At 51.8% G+C, this 25,171-nt stretch overlaps 2 protein-coding genes across 2 annotated transcripts in view; one reads left to right on the forward strand and one right to left on the reverse strand.

Annotated features, from left to right (window-relative positions):
* Nucleotides 1-25,171, forward strand: part of LOC132416835 (NACHT, LRR and PYD domains-containing protein 2) — a 1,001,898-nt gene that overhangs the window by 873,139 nt on the left and 103,588 nt on the right.
* Nucleotides 3,059-20,376, reverse strand: CACNG8 (calcium voltage-gated channel auxiliary subunit gamma 8). Its single transcript, XM_059998809.1, has 6 exons — nt 19,151-20,376; nt 18,374-18,442; nt 16,082-16,545; nt 6,773-6,856; nt 5,479-5,619; nt 3,059-3,991 (listed from the first exon to the last, which is right to left on the reverse strand). The coding sequence occupies exons 2-6, from the start codon at nt 18,421-18,423 to the stop codon at nt 3,240-3,242; spliced, it is 1,491 nt and encodes a 496-aa protein (XP_059854792.1). The 5' UTR covers nt 18,424-18,442; nt 19,151-20,376; the 3' UTR covers nt 3,059-3,239.

The following is a 25,171-nucleotide window of genomic DNA, read 5'->3' on the forward strand; positions in this document are numbered from 1 at the left end:
ACTTCTCACAACCCACAGCTGTTACTGCTGCAGTGGGTTCTTCCTCAGGCTCCTCCCCTAAAGTCGCCACATCCTGCTTTGCTTTCCCCCCACCCCATCCCCACCTGTGCTGTGTGGCTTGCGGGATCTCAGTTCCCCCCACCAGGGATTGAACCTGGCCATGGCAGGGAAAGCCCGGAATCCTAACCACCAGGCTACCAGGGAACTCTCTTTCCTGCTTCATTTGAAAAACACTTCTCTGCAACTGAAATTCTTATATATATTGTTTATTGTGTCTCTCCTGTGAGTTCCAGGAGAGCAAAACCTTGGCTATCTGTTCCATACCACATTCCTTGCACCTAGACTGGTCTAGAACAGGTTGGGACTCAATGACTTTATTGAATAAAGAAAACAAACAAAAGAAATAGATGGAGCCTATACCCTGTGCGTGCTTCTGAGTCTCCACATTTCTTTCTGGGCACATCTCTGCGTTTTTCTCTGCAGCTTTACCCCGCCATTGCTGTGTATATATATATATTTGCATCTCTGAGACTTCTCTGTTTTTTTTTGTTTTTTTTTTTTGCAGTACGCGGGCCTCTCACTGTTGTGGCCTCTCCCATTGGCTCCGGACGCGCAGGCTCAGCGGCCATGGCTCACGGGCCCAGCCGCTCCACGGCATGTGGGATCTTCCCGGACCAGGGCACGAACCCGTGTCCCCTGCATCGGCAGGCGGACTCTCAACCACTGCGCCACCAGGGAAGCCCGACTTCTCTGTTTTGACTTGTGTATCTTGGTGGCAATCTCTCTCCTGTCCGTTTTCCTTTCCTTTCTGGATCACCTTTCTGTGTCTTTGACCTTTTCCTTTGTCCCTGTGACTCACCTAGTTTTGGTCTCTGTTGCCCTCATCCTTCCTCCCCCACCTTCCCTCCTTCCCACCGCTCTCCCTTCTGCCCATCCTCCACCTCTTTCTTGCTTTATGTTTGGCCTTTGGACTCTAGAATCCACTACCCCCTAGCCAGCTCTGCACCCGTCTTCCACCAAATTTGTCTCTCCCTGTTCTTCCCTCCGTTTATCATCCCTACACTAAGTTCCCCTCTGTCCCGCTAGTTGTATTCCTTTCCCTCTGTTTCCCAGCATCTCTTTCCAACATTGCCCCCATGGAATCCCTCCCCGGTCCCCTGCCCTCCAGTCTTCTAGTCCATCACAAGACCTGGCAGATGGGGGACCTTGGGAAATCTTTGCTGAGCAAATGAAGGGAAACCCACTGAGCACTGTCCCTTCTGTGTCCTCAGTGACCTTCAAATCCATTCCCCCCATCCCTCTACCCCCAGAGCCCTTTCCCAGCTCAGCTGCCACTCTCTCTCATCTATCCCACAGCACTGGCCTCCTGTCTAGCCCTTTCCCACATCCCAGGTGCCTCCTTCTGACACCCATGTCTAATACTGCCCTTCACCTGCTCCAAGCTCTCCCGTGTCTCCTGCTACCCTTAGAATAAAGTCCAAACTCCTCAGCCGGGAACCCTAGCATCCTTAGACTCTGTCTTCTAGCTGCTTCTCTGGTCTTATCTCCCCAAAGGATGAGCCCTGTCCCCAATACATCATGCTCTTATATCCCCCCCAAGCTGACTCGAGTTGTTTTTTTCCCATGAAAGCTTTCCTCACCCCCTTCATCACTCATCCTTTTGAAACCCAGCCTGGGTCTAATGTTCTCCAGGAAGTTTCCCCAAGTACTACCCACTCTTGTCAGTTGGTCACTCTGTCTCTTCTCTGGTCAAGCTGCCTAGCCTGGTCCCTGTTACAGCACCGATCGCCCTGCCTGGAGTTCGGTTTTTGACTCCTTGAGAGCACCAGTGGGGATCCTGATACTAATACACTGCCTGGTACATTAGCAGATGCTCAAAAACGTTAAGGAGTGAATGGCTGAATTAATGGATGAGTGAAACATGAATCTCTAAGTCTTAGTGTTTCTCCTGCACAACAGACACCATGCCTGTGCTTCAGTATTTGTGTGATTATCTGCTCCCTCCCACGAGTGAGAGTTTGAAGGGCCAGTGCCTGTGTCTGATGCTGTATTTCAGCATGTCTCTGCCTCTCACTCTCATCTCTGAGTTCCTTCCTCCCTTTCTGTACCATTCATGTTATGATCCTGTTTAAAGCCATTCCATGTCTCCCCACTGCCCTCAAATTAAATCTAAACTCTTGACCTGACCTACAAGTCCCTGGGCAGTCTGGCCCTGCCTTCGTCTCCAGCCTCATCTTGTTCCGTCTGCATGTGGCTCACTAGTACATGTTAGCCTTCTCTGGAAGCTCTTCCTGCCCCAGGGCCTTTGCATATGCTGTTCTCTGGCTAAGACACTTCCCTCCAGCTTCACCTGGCTGGCTTCTTGTCATCCTTTTGTGTTAGCTAAAATATCCCTTCCTTTTAAACTGGGCTAAGCCTCCCTGAAGGAGCATTTTGGATTTCTCCTTTGCCCTAACTGTAACTTACTGTGGTGTATACATTTCTTGGATTAATGTCTGTCTCATGCACAAGATGTAAACTCTATGAGGATGTTGGGGACCCTATCTGACTTCCCTCCTTCTGTAGGCTCAGCATTTGGCACAATGCCTGGCACTTAAGTACACAAATAAATTGCTGGTAATGAATGATCAAGTCTGTCTCTGGGACTGTTTACGTTCCCTCCCCAGCGCCATGCTGGTACATAGCAGGTGCTTTTAAAGCCCTTGTGGAAGGATGAGTGAAGAAGTGAACGAATGCCCACGTCTGTCCCTTGTCACTTTGCCTTTCTGCATCCCTCTTTTATCTTTCTGTCTCTTTACATAGAGCATATATATAGTCTGCAGGTATAACTATATAGTCGTGTGTTATGGGTCCCTCTCCAGGAGTTGGGCTGGGCTGGGAGTCCCTCCTCCGTGCCCCGCCCCCACATGCACACAGCAAAACATTAAAAAGAAAACATCTCAAAACTGCAGAAAACACCACAGCCCTCCCCCTCCCCCCCACAAAAAATAAATAAAACACGACGCTCCCTCCCAACGGCCCCCTCCCTTCCCTTCCCCCTCCCTCAGGGTCCCTGATTCGGAGGGTGGCGGGCGCTCCCCCACGCCCGAGAGGTGGGGAGGGGCGCGGGGGAGCACCAAGCAGTCTCCAGCGCGCTCACGGGGAAGGAGGGGGGCACCCCCGACCCCCGGCAGCCTCGTTGCACGCGCGCCCGCGCACGCGCCCCGGACACGCCCCCCTCGGCGCCCCCCGTCGCGCCCCTACACGGGTGTGGTTTTCCTGTTGAGCGTGTTGCCGTTGGAGGCGGCGGCCTCCTTGGCCAGGGTCCCGGGGGCTGGCGCGGCGGGCGCGGGCGCGGCGGGCGCAGGCGCGGCGGGCGGCCCGGTGACCGTGACCGTGACGCCGCCGCCCGCCTCCTTGGGGAAGGCGTTGTGCAGCGTGAGGAAGCCGGACGCCCCCCCGCGGTCCCGCTCTGAGCCCGCCCCGCCGCCGCCGCCGCCCCCCGCGCCCCCCGCCGCGCCGCCGTACGCCCCGCCGCCGGCACCGGCGCTAGCCAGCCCCGCGGCCACGCTGCCCTTGGACGGGTCGCGGCTGAGCGTGTACATGGAGATGTCCGTGGAGGCGAAGCCCGGGCCCCCGGCGCCGCCGGGAGACGCGTCCCGCGACGGCGACGGCTCGCTGGAGCGGGAGCTAGAGCGGGAGCGGCGGCGGTAGCGGAAGCGGTAACTGGGCAGACGGAGGATGGCCGAGGGGCCGCTCCCGCCACTGCCGCCCGCGCCCCCGCCGGCCTTGAGCAGGTCCGAGCGAGACTGGCAGTGCGCCTCGCGGCTGCGCTCGATGTAGATGTTGACGGCCAGCACGCCGATCACCTCGGCCAGGATGAACGACAGCCCGCCGAAGTAGAAGGACCAGCCGTACGAGTAATGGTTCTTCTTCTCCTCGTCCCGCTTCGGGCCCGGCTCGCCCGCGTTTGCCGAGATGTACACGATCACGCCGATGATGTTGCTCAGGCCTGGGCGGGGACGGTCAGACGGGAGCCTCGAGGCCACCCCTGGCCCCGCCCCCGCCCCCGGCCTGTCCCCGCCGGCCCAGGCCCAGCCCCGCTCTGAGCTCCACCCCTGATGGTCTAGGCCCCGCCCCAGATGGTCCAGACCGCCCCGCCCACTGGCCAGCCCAGGCCCCGCCCCATGTTGGCATAAGCTCCACCGTCAGATGGTCCAAGCCCCTTCCCAGATGGTCTAAATTTCTTCCCAGGTGGCCCAGGCCCCGCCCCGAAGGGCCCCCAATCCTGCTTCGGATGGTCCACCATCCCCAGCTAATTCAGGTCCTACTCTGTTGGTCGAAAGCCCACCCTGGTCGGTCTAAACTCCGCCCCAGTTCGTCCAGGGCCCACCCCAGAAGGTTTAGGATCACCCTTAACGGTCCAGATCCCTCCGGGATGGCCCAAGCCCTGCCCCAGATGGTCTAAACTCCTCCCCAGATGGCTCAGGCCCTTTCCTCGCTGGCCTAAACTCTGCCCTTGATAAGATGACCCTGGCTGGGGTTTCCTGGCCCTACCCTGATTGGTCTAACTCCACTCTTAACTTTATAAATCTTGGTGTTCCCTAGGCCTCACCCTCCGCTCGTTTAGTTAATGAGGTAATCCCGCTCTGACTCTCTAGGCCCTAACTCTGGCTGATCTGAACCCTTTCATGATTATCCTCTATTCTAGGTCTCCCCCACACTACTCTTACTAAAGCAGGTCTCCCGTCTACTCTAAGCCCCGCCTCCAGCTTGCTAAACCCTGCCCCCTGAGGATCGCGGTCAGGCTCCTCCCCCGTCCCAGGTGTAGTTAGCCCGGTCTTTCAAATCCTCCAAGCCCCACCCCCTGCAGATCTTGATCCAACTCCAAAGCATCCCCTGCTGTTTATGCTAAATCCTCCCCCTTCTCCTCTGGATTCCATCCCTTCAGAAAGGCTGACTCCTCGAATTTCCCAATACTACTCACTTCGAGTAGAAAGGGGGTCTTGCCCCTTAATGCCCTCCCTCACTACCGAGTTGGTCTGGATGCTTTCGCAGGACCAGACCCTTTTTGGGTACACCGGAGCCCACGAGACCCCGCCCCCTAGAGCAGGCTCCTCCCCATCTGAATCCAAATCACTTTCTCCCTCTCAGGTCGGTCTTCTCCGTCTTCAAGACCGCAATTCAGCCTCAAGGGCCCACCCCCTCTCCCAAACTCCTCCCCTTCCGTCTCCTGGACCGCAAGCTTTGGAATCTAAACTCCTGGCATCCCGGATTACGCGGTAGACAGACACCTGTCTGTGCTGGGTTCACTCGCCCAGAAGACTACCGGAAGGCGACACCTACCTCGCCCAGCGGGTGGCGATGGAGCTTGGGAAGAGCCTAGGAAGGCTCCGGGCCCCAGGGAGCGCCCGGGCAGGGTAGCTTTGCAGGCGCGCGCGCGCTCACACACACACGTGCGCGCTCGCAGGTGGGCCGCCCCCTCCCTCTGCCTCTCACCTGCTGCCACGAACAGGATCCCTGCTCCCAGAATGATGTTCCTCTTGGACTTGTAGACCCGGGAGGCCGCCACGCACACGCCCCCGAGCAGCAGCAGGATGGCGCTGAGGATGGGGAAAATGCTGGAGGCCCGGACGACTCCTGGAGAAAGGAGAGTATGGGGAGAGATGGGGGGTGGGAACCAGGGCGTCAGACACGGCCGCCTGGCCCCCTGGCGCCCCGCGCCTCCTGCTGCCTCCGTCTCCGCTTCTCTCTCGCTGGCTCTCCAATTCTCCTTCTCTGCCTGGTTATTTTCTGTTATTGTCTCACTTTCTCTCCTCTTTAAAATTTCTCTCTTTCTCGATCTGATTGCCTCTCTCTTTTTCTGTGTCTTTTTCTTTCTTCCTCTATTTTTCTCTCTCCTGGCATATTTTTCTTCCCTTTTATTTCTCTAATCACTCTCCCTCTCTCTTTTTTTTCCCCTCGGAACTTCTCTATTTCTCTGTGGACCCTCTCCCTCTCTCTTTTTCCTTCTCGCACGCTCTTTCCCTTCCTCTCCTGCGCATTTTTTCCTTCCTCCAGATCTTTCTGAATCAAATCTCTAAATACCTCTCTCCCTCCCACCCCATCCCCCCTTCTGCCAGGCTTCACCTATCTCTCTGGGTTTCTCTTCTCTCTTCCCCTGCCCCCTCCCTCTCTCCCTCTCCCGCTCTCTTCTTCCCTTCCTCCTCTCTGTCCCTCCCCCCACCCCTTCCTGCCTGGCTTCATCTGTAGCTCTGGGTTTCTCTTCTCTTACTTTCTCCCTTCTCTCTCTCTCCCCCTCTCTCTGCAGTCCTTTCCACCGTCTCCCAAACCCTAGGCAACCAGATTCTGCGAATTCTGAGCCCGGTTGAGGCCGCAGCCAATCATAACTCTGGATTTGCCGCGTTCTTGGGGTAGCTAACCAATCTCACCACAGGCTTCCCCAGCCAGCTCCCTAGAATGGCCCGTCCGCGCCTCAGGTTGCCTCACGGCCCCAGGGCGCAGCGACCAATCCCAACCCAGAGAGTCACTGCACTGAGTTGCCTCGAGTACCCAGGCCATCACGACGGCCAATCAGCTCCCGGGATCCCTTCTCAGCCCGCCCCAAGGTGAGAGGAGGGGGCGGGAGAGACCACTGAGCCAATCGGTGACCAGAGGATCTCAGTATCTGGGCTTGGATTGGCTGACAAGTTCATCTCTGCGTGTGGTTCTAAGTGCCGAAGCACAGCCCCCTCTCCCCTCGCACTTGCCCAAGCCCGGTAGTCCCCCCACTCTGTCCCCGACCCCCACGTACGGAGCAGATACTCCGCGCTGTCATGGTCGTAGTCCGTGTCCTCCGGGAAATGGTTGATCTTCACGCAGACGCCTCTTTTCAACCCTGGAGGGGAATGGAGGTGATAGTCGTGGGCACTTAAGAGTGCGGAAACCCCGGGTAAGAAAAGACCCTCCTCAAACCCCTTCTGATTGGGAGACAGGAAGTAATGGCTCCTGATCCTGTCTGTGCACCTGGGACAAACTTTCAACCTCCCGGCCCCGGTTTCCCTACCAGTTAAAAAAAAGAAAAAAGGTAAAGAAAGGAAGGGAGGGAGGGAGGAAATCATCCAACACTCACTAAAAGGCCACAAGAACTTTTGCCCTGTAACCTGTACGGGGACAGTCTCTCTGGCCTCTGTTTCCACCTCTGTAAGAAAGAAGGCGTTGCTTTCAGCCATGTCGTCACTCTTCAACTCAAAATCGGTTGAAAATGCGTGGGAAAACGAAGAGGCGGCAGAGGGCCAGGAGGACTACATTTCCCATGAGGCCCTATGAAGTCTTCGAGTCCAATTGTGAGGAGAGAGAAGCCCCAGTGGATCACCGGGGTTGTAGTCTCTTCAATCCTCCATATGGGAGAGGGATTCCCCGGCTCTCTGCGCACTGCACCTGGGGTCCTCTGGGAGGAGATGCAGAGGTCGGAGCTAGCAGAGGCACGCTAGGGGTGCAATATGCCTCCAGTGGTCCTGCAGTCTCAGCCCCTTCCTCCCCCTAAGAACCCACTTCCTTACACAGCTTCAGACCGATGTATAAATAAGTATAAATTTAAATACATTTTGTTTCCTCAATTCTCCAGGCTCCTTCCAACCTCCCGGCCACTGCCCAATGCTGCAGAACATTCTGCTTACATTCTTCACTGGCGAAAAACTTACCTTGCAAGCGAGCAGTGCACGGGACACCAGCTTGAGGAAGCTTTCGCTCACACACACACACACACACCCCTCCCACCCATTCTGGGGTGTAGCAGCTCCCTGCACCACCACCTTCTTAGCATGCATTGGTTTGATTTATGATCTTCTTCAGCACGCTAGGAGTTCCTGCAGGGGGAGGGCATGGGGTCTGATTCCTCCGTGTGTCCCTAGCATTGCCTGGCACAAAGGAGGCCTCAAGAAATGAGTGTTGAAAGAATTAAGTTATGAATGAATATAAGGATGACAGAAGGGGAGATTCGAGGCAAAAGATGACACGGAAAGAAATGGGGGTAAAGGAAAAGACTGGAAAGAAGGACTATAAGGCAGTGAATAATTCCACTAAGAGCTACCATTTGTTAAGTGCTTCCTAGGTGGATTAACTCATCCACAGCTCACAGGAGATCCACGAAATAGATAATGTTATTGGTGTCGTGCGGTGACCAAACATTGAGAATTGGAGTCGCACTGCTTGATAATGAAGCCTGAATCCATCATGTCCTTATTCTGTGACCTTGTTGGCCTTACTTGGGCCAATTTACTTCGATCCCTTTTCCTATAACAAGGGGCTACTAGGACCTACCTCACTGGGTTGTTGTGAGGGTTGAATCCAGGTATAGAGATTTAGCACTTTGCCTGGATCACAATTAGGTGTTCAGCTGATACCACGCCGTATACCCATTGTCCAGATGAGGAAGCAGAGGCATAACAAGGGTTCATCAATTCACAGCTGATGGGTGGTGGAAGCAGAATTCAAACACACAGCGGTTTGCCCCCACTGGAATGTAAGCTTATAGGCTGTTCACCACTCTTCAACATCTAGAGCAATGCCTAACACATAGTAAGTGCTTAATAAATATTTTTATGTACGAATGATTGAATGGGCAACAAGCACATGAAAAGATCCTCCATATCACTAATCGTTAGGGAAATGCAAATCAAAACAACAGTGAAATACCCTCTCATAGATATGAGATACCATCCCATTAGGATGGCTACTATAAACAAGCAAACAAAATAAAACAGAAAATAAGTGTTGGTGAGGATGTGGGGAAATTGGAACCCATGTGCACTGTTGGTGGGAATATAAAATGGTGCAGTCGCTATGGAAAATAGTATGGAGGTTCCTCAAAAAGTTAAAATTACTATATGATCCAGCAAGTCCCTTCTGGGTATATACTCAAAAGAACTGAAAGCAAGGTCTCTAAGAAATATTTGTACATCCATTTTCGTGGCAGCATTATTCACAACAGCCAAAAGCAACCTAAGTGTCCATCAATGGATGAACGGATAAAGTGTGGCATATACGTAGAATGGAATGTTGTTCAGCCTTTAAAAGTAAGGGAATTCTGACACATGCTACAACCTGGATGAACCTTGAAGATATTATGCAAGTGAAATAAGTCAGTCACAAAAATACAAATACTGTATGATTCCACTCATGTGCGATATCTAGAGTCATCAAATTCACAGAGACAGAAAGTAGAATGATGGTTGCCAGGGGCTGGGAGCAGGGAAGAATAGGTACAGAGTTTCAGTTTTGAAAGATGAAAAGTTTTGGAGCTTGGGTACCCAATGTGAATCTACTTAACATTACTGAACTGTGCTTTTAAAAATGGTTAAGATGGTACACTTCACATTCTGTGCATTTTACTTAAAAAAAAAAAAAGCCATTGAATGAATGAATGAAGATGCACCTTTTGAGTGCAGATGTTTACCCATCAGCACATCCAGTATGGTGTGGTGTGGGGGGGTCAAGTTCTCTCCTTTCTTGAGTGGGATTATAGTACTTCTCTCAAAACATGAATGATAACTCAATGAGATTGAGCATGGAGAGTACCCGGCATGCAGACTCTCCGCAGACTAGTCATGCTGGCAGTAATGATAACTAGTACGTACTGAGGGCTAACCACACAGTAGGCACGGCTCCAAGCATTTGACAGGTAGGTACTAACACAGTATGCATGACCAGCCCTTAGAAATACCAGGCAGTGATAGTATCCCTGCTTTACAGGTGAGGAAACTGAGGCATAGAGTTGAAGAAATTGCTCAGTTCTATAGATGGTAAATCCTGGGGAGGAGACTCTGGGCCTCAAATGTGAGCTTTTTTTTTTTTAAGGTGAGCATTTTCTTTTCTTTTTCTTTTTTTCCTGGCCAAGCCATGCGGCTTGCGGGGGTCTTAGTTCCCCAACCAGGGATCAAGCCCTGTGCAGTGGAAGCGCAGAGTTCTAACCACTGGACCGCCAGAGAGGTCCCAGAGGTGAGCATATTTGTGGCAGTAGAGTGTAGTGGTTATGTTAGCCACGAGCACGGGCTTTGGAATCACATTCTCTGGACTCACATGCCAGGGCTGCCACTTCCCAGCTGGGTGGCTTTGGGGACTTGGACACCCCTGAGCCTCGGCTTCCTCGTTTGGAGAATGCGGATGGTGATAATGACCACATACGGTTTGCGAGCACTCAGTGACCCACGAATGACAGAGTCAACCGCGGACCGCACGGGGGTTATGCGGCACGCCTCTGCGTGTTATCCGACCAGCTGGGCTGGGAGCTCCTTAGGCGCAGGCATGGTGGTGATGCGTCTCTGAGTCTCCCCAGGGCCCGCCTAACACAGACCCGGGCAGGCAGCGGTGGGGGGGAGTGGGGAAGCGGGATGGGGGGCGGTGCGTAGGGGTGTGTACTGTGGCGAGGACCACGGCTCTGCCCCTCGTACGCTGGGTGGCCATGTGGCTGACTCACTTCCCCTTTCTGGTCTTCAGCTTCCTGCTCTGACAAACTCGGGTGATAATGATACCTTCCCCCTGGAGCAACTGGGAGGATTCAATGAGATAAGGCACGCAAAGTGCTGAGAACAGGGGCTCTATATAGTCCGCTCGAATAAATCGGGCTGTGGGTCTAGATTCTGGAGGCTGAAATTCCTGAGAAGGGAGCTAGACCCATACGGATCCCCCAGCCCTGGGGTTGGTTCTGGGGCACTTGAAATGTGGCAACTGAGATGGAGTGTGAGTGTAAAATGGGCACCAGATTTCAGATTTGGTATGAAGAAAAATGCATACTATTCCATTAATAATCGTTATATTTCTAACATGTTAAAATAATGGTTTGGCTACGCTTGGTTAGATAAAATGTATGACTAACGTTTATATTAATGTATTATATTGTATAAATTGTATTTATTGAATTAGATTCATTGAACCTTCCCCTTTGTACTTGTTTTAATGCCACTGCTAGAAACATTTAAGTTATGTAGACAGCTTGTGTGATGTTTCTATTGGGCAGTGCTGGTTGGGAGGCGGGGACTTCTGGGTTATCAAGGAGGGGAAACTCAGGGGTTGGTCATCTGAATTCATAATACTGAGAAGAAGAAGAACAGAATATAAACGACATAGTCTAGCCTTTACCCTGTGCCTGCTGGCCTTTTGAATGCTTTACATGTAATAACTCATTGAATTCGCTCCACAGCCCTGTGGGTTAGGGGCCATTATAATCCCCATTTCACCGATGACAGAAATAAAGCACAGAGAAGTAGAATATATGGCTCAATGTCACCTTCCTGTGCACAGCAGACAGGAAGTAACCCAATAAGTCTTGTTCTCGAGTCTATGTCCCGATCACGACTTTCTACTGCACTTCTCAGAAAGACGGAGGGACAAGAGGATGGGACCTAAGAATTCCTGGGGACAGAGTATCTTCAGGGGGCAATGGCCCGGGGGGGGGGCAGTTTCTACACCCCTGGATCCCCGATAGGATGGAGGCTAGTGGTTATATTGCTTTGACTCCTGGGAAACCAAAGAGACCTGGATTCAGATCCAGACTCTACTGCATATTAGCTGTGTGACCTTGGGAAAGGTGCTTTCCTTCTCTGAGCCTTAAGCGTTCATTTCTAGGAGATGGGGATAATAGTAGTACATAGCACACAGAATTATTGTGAGCATCCAATGACACATGAATGATGACTATAATAACAATGAAGTCTACCTTCATTTCCCCCCTGCTTAACACAATTCCTTTGGCTCCCAGGACCCAGTTACCTCATTTTCCCCAAACCTCTGTGGTCACTCCTTTCTCAGCTCCCTTTGCTGGCTCTTCTCATCTTTCTGATTGTCTTTGAATACTGGACTAGCTCAGGCTTCAGCCCTTCAACTAATTTTTTGGTTTGTTTCTGTCTCTGCTCATCCATCCACATGCCATGACCCGCCCACCAGCCCAGACTCTCCCCTGAACTCTGACCTCATATATCATATCGCTAACATCCTAGATCAGGGGGTCAGCAAACTATGACCCACAGGCTGAACCCAGCCTGCCAAATCCAGCGAAGAATGGGTTTTACTTTTTTTTTTTTTATTTTTAATGATTGAAAAGCTGTCAGAGAAGACTATCTCGTGGTACGTGAAAATGATATAAAATTCAAATGTCAGTGCCTGTAAAGGAAGTTTAATTGGAACCCAGCCACACTCATCCACTCACGCATCATCTCTGGCTATTTTAAGGAGTAGCAGCAACAGAGATCACACGCCCCACAAAGCCTAAGAAACTGACTGTACGGCACTTTGTGAGTTCTTTCCTATACTGACTCCTGTCCTACACAGTATCTCAAATAGGCACCCTCAATTTATTTTTGTAATTTTTTGGGGTAAAGGCACCTCAATTTAACATGTCCAAAACTGAGCTCATGATAGCCCTCCTTATAATAAATTGGGTAAGAGAAAATAAAACAAATACAATAAAATACCAGCTGTTCCAGCAGATGAACCTCCCCCACCCCTACCCGACCACATTCTCCGGTGCTCAGGCCACAGCCTTAGAGCAGTGACTCTCAATGAGGGGCGATTTTATTCCTAGTCTGGAGACAGTTGACGATTTTGGTGTCCACACCGGTGGATGCTGCTGGTGTTTAAAAGGTAGAGCCCAGGGATGCTGCCACACAGCCTACAACACGCAGGACGCACCCTCCAACCCCAGCCCACAGCCGCAACACGGAATTATCCACCCCCAAATGTCAACAGCGCTGAGGTTGGGAAACCCCGCTTTTGAGACGCCCCGACACTTCTCTCTCATATCCTACAACTGCCCCACCAGCAATTCCTGCCCGCTGTAGCGGCAGAACATACTCACAGTTGAAACCCAAACTCTACGGCTCCCACCCCGATAAGCCACCTCCCATTCTCCCTTTTCCTTTCCTCCTAAATACCCAACACAGCAGCAAGAGCGATGCCCTTAACCTTTAAGCCAGCTCCTGTCACTCCTCCCCTCCGATGTGGAAAGCAAATTACATTCCAGGACCTGGAAGCTCGTGGTATCGCCTTGACTGCACCTCCTACCATGTCCCTCCTCACCACCTCTGCCTGGGCCACGCGGGCCTCCCATCATGGTCAGACACAAGGCACATTCCCACTGCAGAGCCTGAGCAATGTTTCTACAGCCTGAAGCGTTTCCCTCCAGAAGCCACATGGCTCCATCTCTGGGCTCATTTAGCCTACGCCTCGGATGTCACCTGCTCAGTCCCCTTTATCTCCAATTTCTGCAGTTTCACACCCTTGCCCCTAACACTTCCCATCCCCTCCCTTGCTCTTTTTCCTCCTTTGCACTCAGCTCTAACACCCTAGGTGTTGTATTTACTTATCTCCCTTATTATCTGTCTCTCCTGCTAGAATATAAGACATATAGAAACAGCAGTCTTTCATGTACACACTGCTATATTTAAAATGGGTAACCAAGGGCTTCCCTGGTGGTGCAGTGGTTGAGAGTCCGCCTGCCGATGCAGGGGACGCAGTTTCGTGCCCCAGTCCAGGAAGATCCCACATGCCGCAGAGCGGCTGGGCCCGTGAGCCATGGCCGCTGAGCCTGCGCGTCCGGAGCCTGTGCTCCGCAACGGGAGAGGCCGCAACAGTGAGAGGCCCGCGTACCGCAAAAAAAAAAAAAAAAAAAAAAAAAGGGTAACCAACAAGGACCTACTGTAGAGCACAGAGAACTCTGCTCAATGTTGTGTGGCAGCCTGGATGGAGGGGAGTCTGGGGGAGAATGGATACATGTATATGTATGGCTGAGTTGCTTTGCTGTGCATCTGAAACTATCACAACATTGTTAATTGGCTATACTCCAATATAAAATAAAAAGTTAAAAAAAAAAAAGAACAGGTTTCTTTGCTGTTGGTTTTTTTCTCCTTCCACGTCTATAGCTCCAGAATCACGAACAGCGTCTGGCACACAGTATAAACTCAATAAATAGTGGTTGTTGAGGAGGGGATGAATACATGGAATGACTGCTATTTGCTGTACACTGTCCATCAGTGTATAATGAGAAACTGGGTGTCAAATTTTAACATAATGAGAAAATTGGATGGGTGTGAGGCAATAGGGACCAGAAGTGACAGGAGAAAGGGAGACCCTCATGCCTGATCTGAGGAAGCAGCTGCTACTCAGATCCAGCCAACCGTGGCCACTGCAGGATACTGGCCCCGTGTTGTCAGATCTTCCACTAGTTCAAAAGAAGCTGGAAATCGGATTTTCAATGTGCAATCTTCCTATTTTTAAATGTTGGCAACCGATTCAGATTTTGGTTTCAGTTTTAAACACTCCACACACCAGACAAAGCATATCTGCAAATCCCATCCATCAGACCTGAGTTCTCTTGGCTCTTCCCCAGTCACAGCTGGGTTACCTTGGGCAAGTAGCTTAACATCTCTGAGCCTCGGTTTCCTCATCCTCAACAGGAGGGTGGTGCCCTGCCGCCCCCCTCCCATAGGATTAAATGAGATAATAACATTCCTTGCTCATCAAGAGTACCCAGCAAGGGACTTCCCTGGTGGTGCAGCGGTTAAGGGTCCACCTGCCAATGCAGGGGATGCGGGTTCGAGCCCTGGTCCGGGAGGATTCCCACATGCCGCTGAGCAACTAAGTCCCTTTGCCACAACTATTGAGCCTGCGCTCTAGAGCCCGTGAGCCACAATTACTGAGTCCTCGTGCCACAACTACTGAAGCCCGCGCGCCTAGAGCCCGTGCTCTGCAACAAGAGAAGCCACCTCAATGAGAAGCCCGCGCACCACAACCAAGAGTAGCCCCCGCTCGCCGCAACTAGAGAAAGCCCCACGCGCAGCAGTGAAGACCCAACGCAGCCAAAAATTTAAAAAAAAAAAAAAAAAAAAGAGTGCCCAGCAAAACGGAGGAGGAAAAGATGGGGAAAAGAGAGGGATAAAAAGAGAAGTGAAGGGATTTTGATCTTTTTGGCCCTGGAGGGGGAAATTGGGGATTGGCTGGTCCCACTCCTTCATGTTGCAGACCAGGGCCCTGAGGCTTGGGGAGGTGACAAGATAGTGAGCACACAGGGGGATAGATGCACAGGAGGACTGGAACCCAGGTGTCCTGCTTCCCAGCCCATCACTTCCACGCTATGTGGAAAGAAATGGCAAAGCTGAGAGCAAAACAAACAGAGGAGTTGCTAAGAGGAAGAGGCCTGGCGTGGGGAGATGGGAGGCCGAGGGAGCCAGCTGGGAGGGAGCCTGCAAGGAGAGTAGGACCAAGCAAAGAGCAAAGATGGAGATTAGAAGAGGCGGTGGCCTCATCGTCAAGAAACAGGGTCTGGAAGGAGGACGTCAAAGGGAGGATGAATGGAGGGAAGATGAGGCAGAAGCTTCTAAAGACCAAGGAGGACAAGGACCCGCAGGGGAGGCTGGGAGGCCTGATGGGGAGAGGCGGGCAGACAAGATCCGCCGGAGGACAAGCCACAGAGAGGAAAGAGGAGAGGGCCGTGGGTTACGGGCAGTTAGGGCAGGATGTTTTAGGAGAGAAACAGCCGAAGTGAGGCCAAAGGGACGGAGGAGATGGGGAAGACGCTGTGACTGGGTCCATAAGAGGTAGGGGCGCTCAGAGGGCAGAGGTAGGATGTGGGGGAGAGAAGATGCAAAGGGCAAAAGGAGGAGGTGGGCCCAGCTCAAGGGTGAGCGGGAAGCCGGGAGGCAAAGCAGAGCGTGCCAGTGCTGGAATCGAGGCAGAGGGAGCCCCTCACGCAGGGAGGCCAGGCACCCACAGGGGTGAGAGGGAGGGAGGAGAGGGGGCTTTCCCCACGAATGAAGGAAAGATAAGATTAGGCGGGTCCCGAGCGGAGGGGGCGCAGGACGTGCCGAGTGACGGAGAGGCGTGGATGGGGAGGGTCGAGGCGAGGGGGGCGGGATTCAGAAGAGGGTCAGGACGCAGAGAAGAGTGAGAAGGACGGGGGGAAGGTGTGTGGGCAGGCGTGGCAAGGAGCCCCAGGAGGAGACGGGAGGCCGCAGTGGGGACCACAGGAAACTGGGAGATTTCCCAGGGAGGAAGCCCAGCCGGCCGCGGACGGGACGAGGGGCCGGGCCGCAAATGGAGGGGCGCAAGGCCGGGGCCCCCTCCACCCTACCTTCCAGGCAGCAGATCCTCCAGAGGCCCGAGTGGGTGAGTCCGCCGGGGTCCTTCTTCTCCGAGGAGCCACTGCCCCCGCGGTGGTGGGGCCCGTCGTCGCCAGCCGTGAGGTTGGTGGTGTTGCAGATGAAGGCGCGCGTGTAGAGCCAGTAGTCCGTGCTGATGGCAATGGTCATGAGGCCGAAGGCTGCGAAGGCGCCCACCGTGGTGAGCAACACCTGCACCCCCTTCTCGCACCAGAGGCCCCTCTCTTCGTTCCAGCGCTTCAGCGACTCCAGTTTGACCACGGGCAGCCGGGGGGCCGTGGGCCACCACCGGGGCAGCGGGGGCGGGGCCGTGCCGGCGGCTGGGGGGGTCACAGCGCAGGCAGAAGTGGGGGGCCCGGGGCCAGGGGCTGGGGAGGGGGCGGCGAGGAGGAGGCTGAGGCCGGGGACGGGGTCAGAAGGCAGCCATGGTCGGCAGCTGGTGGAGGGCAGGGAGCGAGATAAAGGATTAGACAGGAGGGCTCACCTCCCTGGACACCCCTTTAACTGCACCCCAGCCCCCCAAAGAAACCCCACTCTTTCCTCGGTTGAAGAAACTCCTTCCACTCTGCTTGCCACTGCCACTTCTCTGAAAAACAATCTCCCTGCGTCCAAGAAATTCTTCCCACTAATCCCACTCTGAGACATACCCCACCTATGTCCTGAGTGCCGTAGGACACGCCTCCAGGCCCCTCCAGCTCCGCCCCCCTGGTCTCACCGTCCTCCCCACAGGGAAAGCGTCCCTCACTCCAGCCCCCAGTGCCTCTTCCTCCCCAGGAACCCCTGTCCTGTTCCTCATTTCTTATAAAATGTTCTCATAAAGCTCTACCCACTCCCTACCTTCCCCTGCAAGGCCCACCACTTCACCTACTATGGCCCCTACTTAGGAAAAATAAATCTCTCAATCTCTCCTCAGCTGAAAAAACAAAAACAACAAACACAACAAAACTCAGATCTTCCAAACTCATCCCCACAGTTTGCACAACTCAGAAAACCACACAGTTGTCATCACTACCACCCCACCTCCACAGTCTCCTCTGCATGGGAACCCCTACCCCACTCAGAACCCTACGTCTCTGGACCAGGGTTCTCAACCTTGGTTGTACCTTGAAACCACCAGAGGATACTGATACTTGAGAAATTCCGATTTCATTGGTCTGGGGTGTGGCCCCGAGCATCTAGGTTTTTAAAACTTCCCCGGGGGATTCTTTTAAAGAATCCAACGCCGCTGGACCCCCTGGATTAGAAGAATGCCCCCCATCTCCATCACATTCCCTCTAACCGCCCCACTTGTCTTCCTTGGACCACTCTCCCATCCCCTACTATGTCTTTGACTCAAGGAAAATACTCCACTCTTTCGTTTGCTTATAGGAGTCTTCCAAATCTGGTCCTCAGTATCTCTACAACTTAGACAAACTCCTCATAGCCATCACTTTCTCCTCCATTAAGAAAAATTTCTTCCGTGAGTTGCAGGGCATTTTCTACTCACAGGAATCCCTTTCTCTAGACCCCAAATTCCTCTCCATTCAGAAATCTCCCAAGCTCTGACCTGCATATTCACTGTTGTGGAAGGAAATCCCCCCACTCTACCCAGCATCCCCCACCCCCTTCCTCTGCCCTTCCGCCATCTCCCACGACCTCCAAATCTCCTCTCCGTAGCCCTTGTTATGGGGATGAACCCCCCAATTCCAGATCTCCCCAGCTCACTTCGACATCCGCTGTCTCTTGAACTTATAAGAACCTCCCCCCCACACACCCTGACTTCTCTTACATCACAAAGAATCCCCTTCACTCTTGCCACCCTCCTCCACCTACTCTAGCTCCCAGCATCGCTTGTGCTCAGGAGAATCCCCTTCATGTCTCCCTCAGACTTCCCTTCTTGGGAACACCCCCAGAACTCCCCCTTCTATTTCACCTGTGCAGGAACATACACCATACACTCAGTTTTCTTCCAAATTTCAAAAGATCCCCTCCATAGACAGTGCCTCTTAGAAAAATTTGATCCACAAGACCACAACTCTCTTTCAGTTGGGAATAATTTCCCACTCTGCAGCCACCAAGGGTCCATTCATTTTCCTCTCCCACAGCACCCCATCACCACGCCCCCTGCCCTGCCTTTTCCACCTTACCCCAACCCTCCTTCCAGGCATGCATCCCTTACCAGCTTCCACCACTCACTCTATCTATCCTAGACTTCTTCCCCCAAACCCCCTATTCTAGTTAAGAGCCTGGAAGCCTTAGAGGAGGAAACAAACAAACAAACAAACCTGATTCTGGGTCCCAGTACCAGGGTGACCTTGGCCTCTTCCGCCCCCATCAGCTGGCCCTCACTGGGTCTGCTCCAAGGAGGGGTGTTGGAAAGGTTGTCTATGGGGGGGGTGTCTCCATGGCAACTGGGCCTAGTGCCCCACACGTGTGTTCTCTCCTCACCTCCACTCCTGCCTGCCCACGCACGGCCCCTGCCCTGGCCCCATTCAACAGTGCCCTGGACACTGACATCCCTGTGGCCTCCCTGGCCTCACTTCTGGCCGCTTCCTGTCTTTCCTCTCCAGAAAGACGCTGAGTTTCCTCTCCTCTCCATCTCTCGGCCTCTTCTCCCCGCTTCTGTGCCCCCTCACCACCAGCACCACCACCTCCACTGTCCTAGCAGATTTCTGCCTCCAAGGGGGGTGGGAGGGTGAGCCTGTGACCACAGGATGTGCCCATTCCCCTGCTGGGCCCCCTAGGACCCGGGATAAGGAGGGGATGGAGAGGGGAGGCGAAGGATGGAAATTCTTCATCATATAAAGATTCGAAGATCTTTTCATTTTGTCGATTTGGGGGGCACTCTGCTTGGTTTTAGGGGTTCTTCCTTTAGTCCATCTGTCAGCGGCAGCAAAGGAGGGAGCAGGGGACACCCCCAATTCGAAAGCTCCGGGATGTGAGAGGGGTCATCATCCCCTCTCCCTCTGAAGGGGACCAGCTCCTTCCTCCAGAATTAGGGGGGTCACAGAGCCTTCATTTTACATCCACCCACCTCCGATTAATAAAAAGATCTCTCTCACCTCTGTTAACGATAGGTCAACTCTCCGATGCACGGGGGAGGGGACGTTGAGCCCCCGTCAGCAACCCCCCCAGGAAAACCCTTGTGGCTCCCAATTCTCACTGCTCCCCCTCCCCCAGCAGCGAGGGACCCAGGCGTCCGACCTGGTTGGGGGGTGGAGATGAAGAGGCGTCCGGGGAATGGGTGTTGAGGTGGGAGGGGAGGCTGAGGGGCAGCTCTGAGCTCGGGCCCCGAGGGAGAGGGGGTCGGGATGGGGGAAAAGAAGGTGAGGAGACAATTTGGTTCCCGTGTCGCTGGGTAAAGTGCGGAGCTGGAGGACGAGAGAGGGAAGGAGGAGGGAGGGAGGGGGAGGGGAGCCGCTGAGGATGGGGGAGCCACGGAGAGGAGATGGATTGGGGGGAGGGAAGTGATGGGGGGCAGGGTCTGGGTGGCAGAAAGAAGCTGGGGAAAAAGAGAGAGACCCAGAGAGGGAGGGAGAGAGACAGAGCCAGGAGAAGCGGAAAGAGAGAGACCCAGAGTCGGGGAAACAGAAATGGGGGAGGGAGAAATTTGGGGGAGGCAGCGGCTGGTAGCAGAAGGAAGTTGGAGAGGGAGACACACACACACACAGAGAAATATCCAGAGAGAGAAGGGGACAGAGGCAGAGATGCAAACAGAGAAACGCAGAGACTGGGGAAGAAATGGGGGATGGGGAAAGATTGGGGCGAGGGAGAGGATGGGGGTCAGGATCTGGGTAACAGAAGGAAAGAAGGGACAGAGAGAGAGTCATCCAGAGAGGGGGAGGAGAGACAGATGGGGAGAGAAAGACAGAGAGAGACTGCGAGGATGGGAGAGAGAGAGAGGGAGAGAAAGAAAGAAAAAGTGGGGAGAGAAATTGGGGATGGGGCAAAGGTCTTAACAGAGAGAAGAATTCGAGAGAGAGAGAGAGAGAGAGAGAGAGACAGAGACAGAGACAGAGACAGAGACAGAGACAGAGACAGAGAGACAGAGAGAGAGAGAGAGAAGAGAGAGAAAATTTTAAAAATTTAGGGGAGAGGGGTCTGAGTGGCAGAAGGTGCCCGGAGATAGAAAGGCAGATGCAGAAGGAAAGAGAGGGACCCAAAGAGAGAGACAGATGGGGAGAGACTGAGACTGGGAGAGAGAGAGACCCAGGGAACGAGACAGAGGTAGAAACTGGGGAAGCATCAAAAGGAAGCCGGAGAAAAATAGGAGAGGGGCCAGTCTCAGATGAACGAAGGAGGTCGGAGATAAAGGATACCCCTGCCTCCTCCCCCACCCGCATCCCCAGCCCCTGCTCCCTACCCCCATCCCCATTTCAAAGCCACCCCCCCACCCCCACTAGCCTCCATCTCTCCACAGCATCGCTTGCCGCCGCCACCGCCTCTTCCTGTCGTCATAGCAACAGGATCCAGGCGCCCAGCCAAGGCTGGCAGCAGCGGCCGGAAATGAGGGGAGGGCCTTTTAAAATGGACCCCAGGAGCTCTCCCCTTTCCCAAAATCCAAGGGAAAGCTCCACCTCCCCGAGTCTTCCCACCATTCCCCCCCACCAAGTGGCAAGGGCAAAGAGCCACTGAAAATAAAATTATACTAAACTTACAAGGATAGAAAGCCTTTTGCGTCTCACCAAGAATTTTTTTTTCTTCTTACGAGCTACCCACCCCTAGCTCAAAGAGTTAGATTCCCCCAAGATGGGGATGGGAGTGAGGAGAAAAGTAGGATGCGCAAAGCTTGAGTGGAAATAAGTTTTAAAGAAGTCTGTCTGGGGTTGGGTCGGAGGGCTATGCAACAGTTTTGAGAAGACTGGATTTGCAAGTTCTAGAACTAGCCAGTGGGTAGAAGGTGGGACAACTCCAGGGAGAAAATCTCAGATGAGAGTCAGAAAGTTTGGTCTTGGGTTCAAATCTCAGAGATGCCTGTAGCCACTGTGTGACCTTGGGCAAAACATTTCCTCTCTTCCACACTCAGTTATAATGGGCGCAAAAACTGCCTGCAATTAAGCGGGAACATTGGTGAGAAAAGGTCTTTGCATGCTGCTCTAGACAAGCAGTTATTTCAGGACTGTGTCTTCACGGGAACATGATCAAAAATTAAGCTAGCCATAACCACAGACTTGGGCTAGGGAGTCTGCATACTGTCTCACGGAATTCTTACAGAATCCTTGTAATGTGGGCACTGATATTCCCATATTATAGGTGAACAAACTGAGGCTTGGAGATGGGCAGTGATTTGCCCACAATCACCCGGGAAATACAAAGTCAGCACTGGAGATGAAGCAGCCTCTTTGTGGGGAGTTGCCAGGAACAGTCAGCAATAGGTGAACTTCAGAGCCACTTAACCATTCCTGTACCAGCTCCTCCCTTTTGGGGGCTGACAGAAGACAGAAAAAAAACCTGAGGTCCCCACACATTCAATCACCTCCCCTGAAGGAGCATCTCAGATTTCCACTGGAATTTCTTCAGGGGAAAGGAGTTTAGAGAAGCATTGTGACACCCTTGGTTTAGAAGCAAAGAAATGCCAGCCTCGAGGGAAGGGGCCTGGAATTCATTCGTTTGAGAAACATTTGTTCAGCCCCCCGTTCTTTTGCCAGGGAGAAGGATACAGCTGGGGACAATAATGGTAATTGATATAAACTGAGTGCTGAATGTTACAGACTCTCAGTGATTTGCCTGCACGGACTAGGTCTTCCAGGTTCTCTTATTAGCCCCCATTTTAAAGATGCGAGGCTGAGAGACGTAAGCACGTCCTGCACGTAGGAAGCGGTAACAATGGAAATCAGAGTCAAGTCTTCAGATTCCAGAACCTGTGCTATTTTCACTGCTTCTCTGTCCTTTGGTGGGGGGAGGGGGGTGTTTATATCCTAAATGGGGGAACTATAAATAAACAAACACAAAAACAAATACTTTGAAAGGGCGAAAACAGCATGAAGCTGATAAAATAAGCTGAGGTTTCTAAATCTCGGAACCATTGACATTTGGGCTGGATAGTTCGCAGGGCGGGGCGTGGGGAGGGCGCTGTCCTGTGCATTGTAGGATAGCCAGCAGCGTCCAGGAACTCTGCTCACTAGACGCCAGTAGCAAGGGACTATAATCAAAAGAATTCAGTCTGTTCCACCTCAAATCCTGCTCCATACTGGAAGTCTTTTAACATTTTCAGCTGTTTCTTCTCTTCCTTGCCTTTGCATCCCTAAATAATAATTATCTTCTAGATGTGTCAGCAATATACATTGTAGATTCTTCTCTCTGATAGATAAGGATTTAACTCATGGAGACCTCATTTTTCCTCCCTATAAGTATTTTTAATTCTTCTATTGGTTAATTTTGTGGCATTAACTAATAGACTTATATCATGATTTCTTCTTTCAGAGGGCATATCTTTTCTCTCCCTTTTTAAGCAGCTTTATTGAGATAGAACCCACATACCATGCAATTCACTCAAAGTGTATAATTCAATGGCTTTAACTATAATCGTAAAATAGTGCAAGCATCCACCTTAGATCCATCATAGAACATTCTCATTTGCCCAAGGAGATATCACACAGCCCTCAGCCAGTCACCCCCAATCTCCCCACACCCCCAGTCTCCCCACCCAGCGCTCGGTAATCACTAATCTACTTTCTGTCTGTACAGGTTTGCCAATTCTAGACATTTCATATAAATGGAATCATACAATATATGTTCATTTGTGATGGGCTTCTTTTGCTTAGCATAATGTTTTCAAGGGTCATCATGTTGTAGCATGAATCAATACTTCATTTCCTCTTATTGCAGGATAATATTCCATTGTATGGATACACCACATTTAACTATTGGATATTTGGGTTATTTCCAGATTTGGCTACTATGAGTAATGCTGCCGTGAACATTTGTGTACACATTTTTGTGGGAAGGTATGTTTTCACATCTGTTGGATGTATACCTAGGAGTGGAATGTCTGGATCACATGTTTATCCTTTTGAGAAATGAGGCAGCATCTCTGGACTTCATTCTGCAAGACAGAAATATTAGACCCACTGAACAACTCTTCAGCTCACTGACGGACTCTTCAGAAGGGGTGTCCCAGAAGATGCAGGTGATGGACGCTTTCAGCTCTCATTTCTAAATTTGCTCATGAATTCATCTCACATTAGCCGAGGTCTCCCATGGGGTTAACCTGGAGACCTAGAGGCTGTAGACTCAGAGACAAGTCTGCCAAGCCCCTAACCTTGAGAAGGTCCTCCACCCTCACTTCCCCCGACCCCATGTGGTAGGCAGAACTCCAACATGACCCCCAATATTCCCACCCGCTTGTGCAATCCCCTCCCCTTGAATGTGGGCAAGACTTGAGAATAGGATGGGGTGCCACCCCCATGATTAGGTTACATTATATGCAAGGTGAAGGAATTTTGCTTGTGTAATTAAGGTCCCTAATAAGTTGACTTGAAGTTAGTCAAAAGGAAGATTATCCTGGGTGGGCCTGACCTAATCAGGTGATTTTTTTTTTTTTTTTTTTTGCAGTACGCGGGCCTCTCACTGATGTGGCCTCCTCTCCCGTTGCGGAGCACAGGCTCAGGACGCGCAGGCTCAGTGGCCATGGCTCACGGGCCCAGCCGCTCCGTGGCATGTGGGATCTTCCCGGACCGGGGCACGAACCCGTGTCCCCTGCATCGGCAGGCGGACTCTCAACCACTGCGCCACCAGGGAAGCCCCAGGTGATCTCTTTTAAAAGGGTCAAGAATCACCTCACACCAGTCAGAATGGAAAGTCTACAAATAATAAATGCTGGAGAGGATGTGGAGAAAAGGGAACCCTCCTACACTGTTGGTGGGAATGTAAACTGGTACAACCATTATGGAGAACAATATGGAGGTTCCTTAAAAAACTAAAAATAAAGCTACTGTATGATCCAGTAATCCCACTCCTGGGCATATATCTGGAGAAAATGCTAAGTCAAAAAATACATCCACCCCTATGTTCATAGCAGCACTATTTACAATAGTCAAGGCATGGAAGCAACCTAAGTGTCCACTGACAGATGAATGGATAAAGAAGATGTGGTATATATAGTCAATGGAATATTACTCAGCCATAAAAAAGAATAAAATAGCGCCATTTACAGCAACATGGATGGACCTAGAGATTATCGTACCAAGTGAAGTAATTTGGACAGAGAAAGACAAATATCATATGATATCACTTATATGTGGAACCTAAAAAAGTGGTACAAATGAATTTATTCATAAAACAGAAACAGACTCACAGACATAGAAAACAAACTTACGGTTAACAAAGGGGAAAGATGTGGGGGAGGGATAAATTAGGAGTTTGGGATTAACAGATACACACTACTATATATGAAATAGATAAACAACAAGGTCCTACTGTAGCACAGGGAACTATATTCAATGTCTTGTAATAACCTATAATAGAAAAGAATCTGAAAAAAATATATATGTATTGTATATATATATGTAATACATATGTGTGTGTATATGTGTGTGTGTGGATATATACATATATCTGAATCACTTTGCTGTACACCAGAAACTAACACAACATTGTAAATCAACTATAGTTCAATTTTTTTTTTAATTTATTAGTTTATTTATTTTTGGCTGTGTTGGGTCTTCGTTGCTGTGCGTGCAGGCTTTCTCTAGTTGTGGCAAGCGGGGGCTACTCTTCGTTGCGGTGCACGGGCTTCTCATTGCAGTGGCTTCTCTTGTTGCAGAGCACGGGCTCTAGGCATGCGGGCTTCAGTAGTTGTGGCACGCGGGCTCTAGTGGTTGTGGCTCGTGGGCTTAGTAGTTGTGGCGCACGGGCTTAGTGGCTCCGCAGCATGTGGGATCTTCCCAGACCGGGGCTCGAACCTGTGTCCCCTGCATTGGCAGGCGGATTCTTCCCCACTGCGCCACCAGGGAAGTCCTATACTTCAATTTTTAAAAAGAGGGTCAAGAAGTCATAGAGACTCAAAGCAAGAGATTCTCCTGCTGTCCTGCAGGAGCCAATTGCCCCATTGTTAAAGAGGCCCACGTGGTCAAGACCTAAGG

The sequence above is a fragment of the Delphinus delphis genome, chromosome 20 (genome assembly GCF_949987515.2).
Source record: "Delphinus delphis chromosome 20, mDelDel1.2, whole genome shotgun sequence".
Taxonomy (NCBI): domain Eukaryota; kingdom Metazoa; phylum Chordata; class Mammalia; order Artiodactyla; family Delphinidae; genus Delphinus; species Delphinus delphis.

Coding starts and splice junctions, on each gene's coding strand:
- CACNG8 (XM_059998809.1), bottom strand. CDS start 18,423: ATGGGGGCGGAAGAGGCCAAGGTCACCCTGGTACTGGGACCCAGAATC. Junction 16,546..18,373: donor GTACTGGGACCCAGAATCAG/GTTTGTTTGTTT, acceptor GCCCTCCACCAG/CTGCCGACCATGGCTGCCTT. Junction 3,992..5,478: donor GATCCTGTTCGTGGCAGCAG/GTGAGAGGCAGA, acceptor GTCCCCGCCCAG/GCCTGAGCAACATCATCGGC.